Genomic DNA, 10,613 nt, shown 5'->3' on the forward strand with positions numbered 1-10,613 from the left:
CTCTTCTCCTCCTCTCTCTCTCTCTCTCTCTCTCTCTCTCTCTCTCTCTCTCTCTCTCTCTCTCTCTCTCTCCTCTCTCTCTCTCTCTCTCTCTCTCTCTCTCTCTCTCTCTCGCTCTTTTTTTTCTCGCTCTTTCTCAGGTCACAGATAGGGTCATCCCTACCGGCGCTGGCCAGGTCTGAAGTCTTCGCATGCAGACATTCGCATACGAATTATCCCTAAACCTCGTTAGTGATCCTGAGACCAGCAGGAATTAATAAAATCGGTCTAAAGAATGTATTTTGTCAAAACTTCTCCGCAAGAGTATATTTGGCCAGGAATTCCTTCAGAAATCAGCACATCAAGTTACTGTTCATAGGTTCATTAAGAAACACCACCACGGCGCAAATGACGTCTCTTTGTCGAGCTTGTGTGATGGCAGAGAATGGGCAGTCCATCAAGGAAGTGAAAGGGCTAAATGTGGCTATGATGCCACGCGCCAGCATCTCTTTGAGTTCCCTAATTACGGCCATCGTCACATTCTTGGGAATATTGAGAGTTTCTGTTTATAAGAACGGTTAGGGAAGTCAGCAAACCCGTATGAAAGCTCTGGATCAGAAGGAATACACAATTGATGAAGATACCGGTGGCACTATGCGAACGATTGGTGTCTCACGCGCAAACAAAAGCCTGCTGTGGGGCTCATGAAGGTCAATCCTCATTTCTCGAGCTCTGATTCTGATAGCAGACGTTGCGCTGCACGTGTTGATTCTGCCGTTTATGTTTGCGTGCTGTTTATAGCGAAGATATAGGTCGTTAGATTCTGTGCCAATTTCGCAGCTGTGGATCGTTATTTTAACCTTCTTCACACGAGCCTTTCCCCCAATCGTTGCCGGCCCAACGGGCCTAATGGATGCCCCTGAATCCCGATAACTAAATGTGGCAGAACCAAGTGAGAAAGAGCGCTGAATGGCTCTCCTAAATTATATCCGATGAGGGTCATGAAACTAAAAGTCCGTCATCTTATACGTGTCAAACCAGATAGACTGTGTGAAAATTGCCAATTGAACTGATTTTCATGTTCAGGACTACGCGTGATATGACTGCAGAACAGGCGCCGCTTGACACCTTTAGTAAACGCGTAATCATATGCCGAGTGTGGCTTGTCATTGCTCGGTGACTCACGGCATTACTTAAGTAATAATAGCCAAGTATTGTGGGTAACTACGGATCTAGAGGCCCGCTGCCTCATGAACTAATCGCAGTGCATAAGAAACAAATGTTGCTGGATAGCATAGAATCAAACGGCGACGAACATCGCTTAAAGTGACGCAAGACATGTCAAGTTATGCCAGGAAAAGTCGAAGCTGTTCGTTAAGAATTTCTTTACTCAGGCGCATTCTTTTTAGTTTTGCTTTGGTAGCCCGATTATCGAATCGCACTGTATTGAAGCGTTTCGTCATGCAGTACGATAATGTATAACAAATGGGTACATAACAACGTACTGGAACGTGTTTTATTCCAAACGTTATGTTATCTCGCGCACGAAGGCAAAATGTAATCCCGACAATCCCAACAAAGACGACCTCATCTGTCCTCTGACGGAGGAAGGATGTAATTTTCACAGCTGTAGAAGTGTGGTAAATCCGTCTACACCAAATAGCGGTATCATTTGTAATTAGTTGTAGTAAAAACCTGTCAGGGCTTTGACAAGCAATAAAACACATTCTCGGAGCCTCTGAACATCTCTTGTCCGGCGAATGACAAGGAAGGGTGCATCAATGCGTACTACGCATAACTCTCTTGCATGCAGTGAAGGTGCACATCTACATCAATGACCGAAGAATAAAACAAATGCAGCCGGCAACGTCTTTAAGAAGTTGGATTTTGCTCTTTCTGGCAGGGCGAAACTTATGAAGGGAGCCAGGCAATATGGCTGCTTCACTTATATGCGTAAAGCAAGAGCTTCAGATAAAACTGGTCATAACGTGACACTAGCTGGGAATATGACCCGAACCCTCTTTGTCAGAGCAGAGACCAGGACTCTACTGAGAACGAACGGTCGCCAAATTGCTCTGCCACGCATCAAACCAAGGGCGCAGGCGACCGTCAGAGCTTCGCTAAACGGCGGGACTGGAGGGAGGACTCGTGGCTAAATTTGGTGCTGTCATGAGCAGCACCCCGTGAGGCATAGGTGCCGGGCTGAGGGGAGAGAGGGAATGCGCCGCGCCGCATCCAATCCATCATCCGAGATAATTGAAACGACTCACTGCCATCTGTTCGCTACCAGTGCCACCACGGCGACCGGCGGGTACCGCTCAGCCGCCAACCTATCCCGGACAGTGCGAATCGCAGCAGCCGGCACGTATCCAAGACAGCGGCAACCATCGACGGCAGTGCCACCCGGCGACCGGCGGGTAATCGCTCAGCCGCCAACCTATCCCGGACAGGTGCGAATTGCAGCAGTCGGCACGTATCCAGACAGCGGCAACCATCGACGGCAGTGCCACCCGGATCGGCGAGGTGCGTTCACTGCGGTCGACTAATATGGACGGACGATGCTTTTTAACAAAGCTGTTAACGGCACGGCGGCGAAGTCGGAACAAAACACTGATGGTCCGAAGTTGTTAGTCATGCCCGTGAGTGTGTTGCTGAGCAACGTGACAAATGACATGGCACATCCAATGGACCCTAATACACCAGTCGCGTGTCGGTCAGTGATCTTGTGCAGGGCAGACCAGTGCGCGTGTCACTACTTCTTCACAACACAGATGCAGTCCGTTTAGTCCACCAGAAGTCAACGAAGCCTCCATCCTCGATAACGACGACGGACCCCGAAATGTTGCCGACAAAAATAGCGTTGTGTCTCGCGATCGACATAACCGCATAATAGCACAAACGTCATCATGCGTGAGCAAGCTGCACATAACCAAATAGGCCTAACGCGATAAATCGCGGCGTGTCGCGTGCGACGAGACGACGCGGCGTGCGCCGCCTCGCGCTCGTCTACACCGGCGGGACAAAGGCCGCGCCGCCGTCGCTCGGCCGTGTAGACAAGGGCGTCGGCAAAAAACGGTGAGAAATGGACCAGTCGGGGCCATTTGCCCGATGCGGGCCGTTTTTCGCGGGTCCAACTCTAAATGGCCATCGAACGTCGTCGACAGGGATCGCGGTGATTTCCGACAGGAGCGAGCGTCGACGCCGATGACGGAGGGCGGCCGTCGACGGTCGACGACAACCCATCCGATGACGTCACGGTCGGTAACGGCGCGCCCGGCAAAAAGCGGACTAATGGCGGGCCGGTTAAATGACCGGAACTGCGGCTCTAATGTTTCAAGCGGGGTTCATTTGGGGGAGGGCGCGCCGCCGGCATAGACCGGCCGCCCGCGACGCCAGAGGGGCCGATTCAACGGAGCCGGCGCCGTCAAAGGCCGTGCTACGGTACGACAGGGCCCATGGAGCGGCCGGGTCACGGGGTCACTGCACCCTACAGGGGTCAGCTGCGGGTGATGGCAGGGGGGAGTCCGGAGCACGTGTCAACGCGGGGGTCCTATTGGGAAGGAATGCGCTTCGATGTGAGACACGCCGGCAAGGAGACACACCTGGATAAAGGCACGGTGAACGAGGCACTGATTTAGACAGTCAGAACCAAACGCTTGCGAAAGACGCCGCGACGCCAGGCAGGCTGGGGGCGGAGGCCTGTTCAAGCGCCGGCAGCTCAAGAAATGGACACATGCGGTGCTAGGCCGTACGTAACCACAACTACGGCGCAGCCGATCTATGCACAGTTGTGATGTGCCCTGAGTGTGACCGGGTCTTAAACAGCCGAGAGGAAAGGGCGCACTGCGACGTCCGATGCTCTAGAGAGGCAACGGACTAAAACATGAGCGGCTCCAAGTAAGTGATGCACTCGCCTCAGTGCAACCCGATGAGAGCAGAAGAAACGAACCACGAAAAGCGGCAGCCACACTGCTTGACGGTTTGAACCGCGCCGCCTGAACTTCTGACGGGGGCACACGCGCGGTGATGAATCTGAAGCCCCAGTCATGCTGCGTGAGGCGGCCTCGGCGCCAGTCACGCTGCGCGTGAGGAATGTGGCGCGCAAGTCATGCTGCCGGGCGGGTCGGAACTGGCGGTTGCACTTCCACGAAGGCGTCGACCGTGAACGGACCCATTTTGCAGCGGACCGTCACGGGAATGCCGAGGCTGAGACAGCTAGCGATGCGTCGCTCTGGGGCTCAACAACTGGCATGTAAAGTTAGGCAGCTGCATCTCGGTCTGCATTTTTACAATCTACGATTGGGATATTATCGTTGCAAGTGTGGTTTACCTGCTAATGAAAAGATGGAAGTGCCCTTCCTGACTTGCATGACCGAGAAGCAAACAAAGGAAAAGCAGTGCATCAATCGCGCTTCATCGACGCTTCCCAGGTTTCTTTTCGATCCTCTTAATAGTGGTCGTATTACACGATTGACTTATTAATGTCTGGAAGTGACGCATTTATTGTTGCCTACGCTCCGGGTCCGTGGTCTTGAGTATGAGTCTGGCGTAAGCCACTACAGCTTTCTTGGTGTGGGGTTTTGTCTGTCACTACACTCGCTGCCAGAATTACTTCGCACGGGCATCGTTATTTTCGCAGCCTTACACAGCTTTGCATTTGACGGCATCCAGCTAAGCGTGTGAAGGGGAATCAACTGTCAGAAGGGTGAGGTTGACCCCCGGTTGGTTACCGGCGCACCAGTGGGTCGGACAGTTTGAAATCTGTTGGTGTGCTGTAGAGTGTTCGTTTGCATATACCGTGCAGTTGGTGTTACGTTTCATCTCTTCTGGCTGTTGAGATCGCACATCAATGCTTAAAAGGGCGCGTCACAATATGCCGCTTCATTGTTTGTGAAAACCTTGTGCACGAGAGCACGTGGCCTGTCACACACCGACCAACACAGACAAGAAGCGCACGTCCGTTTTCTTCCGGGTGAGAACCTGTGAGTCTGGTGTCACTGTGACGCCATGCCGTTCAGATCGGTATCCCTTTTCGACCCTTGCTCTTCAGGCTTTGAAATCTTATATTTTTACGTTGGTCATGTTAAAGGGAGTGTTCCGCACTCGTATGGGGTTTTGAAATGAAACAGCCATCTTGAAGACCATTTGGCGCAGTTCACAGCCCTACCCTTCTTAATACGTAAAGCCCCTAGCTTCTGAGCTGCACGCCCGCAAAGATGTGCAGACTATTTCGGAGGGACTATTTGAAGGCCACCCAGGCGTTCATGCCGCCATGGTGACGTCATTCAAATCACTCCATTCCATCAGCCATGCGGCGATCAAGGCCAAGAAAATACAATTGTCCAGTCGTTTATATCTGGCGTTCGCGAGCACGACTTCAGATATAACGGCCGTCAGCTGGCTCTCAATTAATGTTGTACAAGGTACGATGACGTAATCAATCAATGACATGTTGAGAAACATATTCACTGAATAGAGAAATTGCGTTGTCTACAGCGGTCTTTTTCTACCCTAAAGTGTTGCAAGTGCGCGCATTACATCTCATCTGATGTTTGCTACAATATCTTCAATGTGGAACACTCCCTTTATTTTTGAACGGAAGATGAAGTTGTAGTGACACTGCGACGTGACAGGGATCAGGGAAGTACCCTCGTGATCAAGCAACTTGCGGACAAAGCTCTATAATTTACACGACACATATTTCAAGTAACTGTATTTCTTGCCGCTGAAAACTGCATGAATCTGCGATGAGGGGTTAGTAAGATATCAGTCGGGTTCGTTGATTCTTCTTGACCTAGTTATCACCAAATATCATATATGCAGCATATGCGACACACATGGGTATCTTTTGCGTCAATTTCGTTCAATTGGACAAGCTTTGTTTACGCTAAGCATGGAGACAACATTTGCTGCAACCCAAAACTGGTAGCGTTTCTGAAACTGAATCAGCGAGTGGTCCTTTGCCACAACAAAAAGCGATACTACTGCCACCTGGTCGTCTAATCGCCATCCTTCCATGGGCAGCATCAGGACCAGTGCTGCCATCTGGTTGGACCCAGTAGCGTGTTGCCCTAGCACCCTGTGGGCTTGGCGCTGCTGCCATGGACGGGTGACTTTGAACAGCCCCTCCGTTTTGGCAAGAGCGACCCCCGCCCCCCCCCCCCCCCATTTCCACTTATGAAAGGACTGATGTGCCGGAAGTAAGAGGGGTCCAGACAGGGTTAGCACGAAACACCCCTTTGAATCAGTGCTTTCGTTGGGCTGCAATGAAACATATTTTTGGGTGAAATGCATGAAAAATTAGCCGCACTGCCCTTTTCGTGTGGTTTTTCCAGTGATGTCCTCCACACCGTAGCTAATCGTATGAATTTTGTTCTCATGAAAGGCCACGTGTGAGAGGCAAGTACCACTGAGGTACTTTTTGCCGCATTTTGATCCGTGACATTATGACCACCGACGAAGCTTTAAAAGTGATGATGCTTATGCTTATCGTAACTTAACGGTTGAAACACAAGTTAAGAAACAGTATTTCCGGCCCGTTCCAGGAAAAATTAAATTAGGAAGCTGTTTGGCACACCTAATTGCTCTAATGTGCTTTCGCGAAAAGTGGGTGAACCAAGGCTAACCTGGACTCCCTGTTCCTATACCTACGCAATTGCAGTGCTATCTGTGGTCATGGCCAGAGTCTCATTGAAATAAATGGGAGGGGAAGCGAGACAAAAGCCAGACTTTCTGGTTGTCGTCCAAACGAATGAAAGTTGTGTCGTCACTTAGGTTTTTTGTAGTAGTTACAATCTACAGCAGTAGTTTTTGCTGGGAAGTATTTTTGGCTAAATATATGGGGACCGGCGGAAGAATAGGCGGTATAAAAAGCAAGGTCACTCTAAGCGGACTCAGAACGGCACCCACGCCAGCGATCTTAGCATTCACGCATGACTGATTCCATCGGAGACGCACAACAGCGATTGTTTTGCAACAGATCCCTCCCTTCGTGTCGAAGTAGCAAGCTCGCAGCGCCTGCTGAGGTTCGCGAAGGTCAGGGAAACAACATAAAGGTGTACTTGAAGGCCTTACAACTTGATTCTGACGTCTGTATGAATAGGCAAGTCACTTTTGGTGCAGGGGTGTCAAACGTTGTAAATGATTGGGGGGGGAGGGGGGGCCAAGGTCTGGACGACCTACCACCCTCTCCTCCAATTTTACTCAACGGTTTTGGCCCACTTTATTTCGAAGAAAGATATTACTCTTTTATAGTTGCCCGACCTTTTATGCCTCGAATTTTCTTATTATGAAAAAACTTTGCTTGTGCGAACTCTCAATCATTCAACAAATTTAAATTTAAGCTGCACAGTAGCCATACAGAGGCGGATCCAGAGAAAGTGGGCGGGGTATTGGAGGCATGTATCCCTTTTGAGGGGGCGGGGCATTGGAGGCATGTACCCCTTCTGATCTGAAAATAAAGGCACCCCTCTAGAGGCCACCTTGGGGCGCCGAAAACACTCGTTTATGGCGGTCATAGGCTGTGGCACGTACTTTTGGTTGTTGGGGACGAGAACATGGTTAGTCATGAAGGGCTTCGGACATAGCCTCACTCCGGAGCTTTTCAGTTGCACCTCTCAAACCTTTGCGTGTCTTATGACCCCAGGTGTGTTCAGTTTATTTGATCTTTCATCTGCTCAGCCGTTACAATGTTATCTGGGGGCGAGAGCAACACGACGGAAGTGTTGGTAGGTGCGCTGCTCCACACAATTAACGTACCTGCTTGGTCTGCGTCGGGGCGGTGAACATCCGGCCAATTTAGACATAAATTTACGTGCACCTAAGGTGTGTAACACCGACCCCATAACAAGCATGCAAGTGACAGCCCTTTTCATAGCACATGCGTTTTCGACAACCACAGCTACATCGCTGGCTTTTAGCCTCAATCCCATACAAGTATTGGTCATTGTGAATTGTTCATTGTGAGTTGTTTAACGTAACTGAGTATTATTGAGCGTTGTTGAATATTGTTTACTACGAACATGTTGTTGATAATACTTGTTGATGCCAAGACATAATTGAATCAAAAGGTGTAGTACGACGCCAACTCCGACAAAAAATTTTCGCACACCTCTCGTGTGTTACGCAAACATCTGGACTCAAACAAAGCAGCACTTTCTTACACGGGGCTGCCAAAAAAAATTGAGTAGATTGCGTGATTTGGCCAAATGCCGTGATTTGGTAGTTTTGGCCCAAGCCCTCCACTAGATCCGTGAATGGATGCATGTCATATGATGTAAGCGATTTTAAGTTCATGCGGGCTAGCTCTTCATCAGCATAACAAAGTGATTAAACATCAGTCAACCAAATAAGCTTGTCTAATGCGTAATATTGTGCTTTATGAAATGGCACCATTGTTTACTGCACACAGTGATGCACTTCTCTTTTGCAGTCAAGTGAAAATGAGTCAAGAAAATGCAAGTCAAATAAATGAAATTCAAATCAATGAAATCAAACATGTAAAAGTCAAATAGACGAACTCAAATAAATACAAGTCAAAAAGATAAAAGTTGAATAGATAAAATTTAACGGCAATATGCCAAAGGACAAAAAGTCAAAAGGACAACAACTTAAAAGAACAAAAAGTTTCATGGAAAAGTCAAAACGACCAGAGCCAAATGCAACAAGTCAAACGGTCGGCAAATCAAAAGGAATAAAAGTCCAACGGTACGAATGACAAAAAGCCGAGTGATGGAAAGTCAAGAGATTAAAGTTGAATGTGAACGGACAAGGGGCGAGCGTCAAAAGGAATACAAGCGAGATGGATGAAAAAGAAAAGGCTAAAAGTACAAAAAGGGAAGTACGAAGAAGAAAGTCAAATTGAAAGAGACTCCCGGCAGCGCTGAGGTAAATAAACCAAAATTACCTCTTCGTCCATGGTGCGGATGCACTTCCAAGTCAAGATCGGGGCACTCCGCGGCCTCTACTCAACACGAAGCTTGCGTTCGACCTACTTCAGGATAAAGCTGCTTTGTATATCAGCATGGCACCCTGGCAGGTCAGCAGGGGCCTTTTTTGGTAACTGAAGCGAGAGACGGCGCGGCAGGGAGGGAGCAAGAGGGCAGTTACCCACCCCCATGCCTTCACCCCCCTCCCCTGCCTGCGGGCAGGAGGGCAAGGGTATGCTTCCGGTTTCATTTTTGGGAGACCCTTTTTATATAAACTGGAAGCTTTATAGCCATGCATGTGTCATGAACAATTAAATCAAGAAAGCTTTCCCCATAAATGAGCTAACAAATCCTACTCCGAGTTCATAAGCCCCTTTCTGCATCAAGATGCCCCTTTCTTGATAACTGAGTGCGTGAATCGAAAAGTCTCTACTTTGGATCGGAAATATCAGTTATGTGTTAAGGAGGTCATTTGTCGGCTTGGCACGCTCCATTTGTAGATAATGTGGCCATGCTGTATAATAAGTCTATTGAAATATCAGCCCGTCCTTGTTCTGAAACAGGAACCCCATGTCTGCATCATGAGGTCACTGGCACAAATTAAAAGGCCCTTTTTGGGTAAATAGGCGCTTTGCGTCCTCATGCAAAAAGAAGTTCGAAAGCTTTTCATGTTTAGCATGGTCTGTAGCCGTAATTGGTCGCCTTTGACCAGCACTGCTGTGTACAAGCTTATCTCCATTGTCCAAATTTCCCTATGAGTTGGACGCAATGACCACACTAAACATGCTTCCTGTAACCGGAAACACTTTATTTTGGGTTCTAGAATAAAGCCTGTCCTGCTGCCATTCCGTGGATTTTCTGGACAGCTTGTTCGAGCAGTCTTGATTCCGGATGCCTGCATGCCAAGAGCAGTCCAGCAGTTTTTTGGGGGGGTTTTTGTGTACTTGACTTCATGTATTTGAGTTTTACTCTTTTGACTTTTGTTCTGTTAACTTTTTTATTTTGACCTTTGTCCTTCTGACTTTTTACCTCCCTGACTTTTGTCCTTTTAGTGTCACTCAATTGATTTTTCTCGTTTTTGACTTGTGGCCTATTCGACTTTTAACATAGGACTTTCATTTTTTCGATTTTTTTTCAGCTGACTTTTTTGCTTTCTGTTTTTTTTTGCATTTGACTATTGTCCATTTGGACGTGTTGTCTTTTGAATTTTTTCACCTGACTTTTGTTCTTTGGCTTTTTGTCTTTTCAATTTTTTGTTATAAAACCAATTTAAAGATATCACCGTTCAACGAACCTGTTGTCTGCAATGCGTAAAATGCTCACATCAAGAACAAATATTGCCGCGCAAACACATCAAGCGTGGTGACAGAAGCCCATCTTCGGTAGAGCGCTCTAGTTTGGGGAAATTACTACTAATTGTGGAATAAAACTTGTAATCGAATAACTCACGAACAACACCATAGTCGAGCATGTAAACATAAGTAAGCATCTTAAACTTACAGATAGATGAGTAAGAACACCACGAGAAAGGGTCAAAACACAAGCACATGAAGATATTTGGCTCAGGGAACACCTCCAACACCGCCATTGTCATCTCTCGGCAAGTGAAGTGCTACAGGCGAGTGCTAGGGTGGCATTTTTCCACGGCTAGTTTGGCAGCACCTCAGCGTGATACAAACGTTCCATGACGTAATCATATAATGGCGT

The 10,613-nt window shown here is 48.2% G+C and overlaps 1 protein-coding gene across 1 annotated transcript in view; it reads right to left on the bottom strand.

The window, feature by feature from the left end:
• LOC119108176 (protein bicaudal D-like) overlaps positions 1–7,767 on the bottom strand; it is a 47,514-nt gene extending 39,747 nt beyond the window's left edge. The window contains exon 1 of the mRNA XM_037231754.1: positions 7,738–7,767. Coding sequence (XP_037087649.1) covers positions 7,738–7,767 — 30 coding nt within the window. The remainder of the gene's footprint in view (positions 1–7,737) is intronic.
• Between the last annotated feature and the right edge of the window lie 2,846 nt (positions 7,768–10,613).

The sequence above is a fragment of the Pollicipes pollicipes genome, unplaced genomic scaffold (assembly GCF_011947565.3).
Source record: "Pollicipes pollicipes isolate AB1234 unplaced genomic scaffold, Ppol_2.1 Scaffold_6686;HRSCAF=7923_pilon_pilon_pilon, whole genome shotgun sequence".
Taxonomy (NCBI): Eukaryota; Metazoa; Arthropoda; class Thecostraca; order Pollicipedomorpha; family Pollicipedidae; genus Pollicipes; species Pollicipes pollicipes.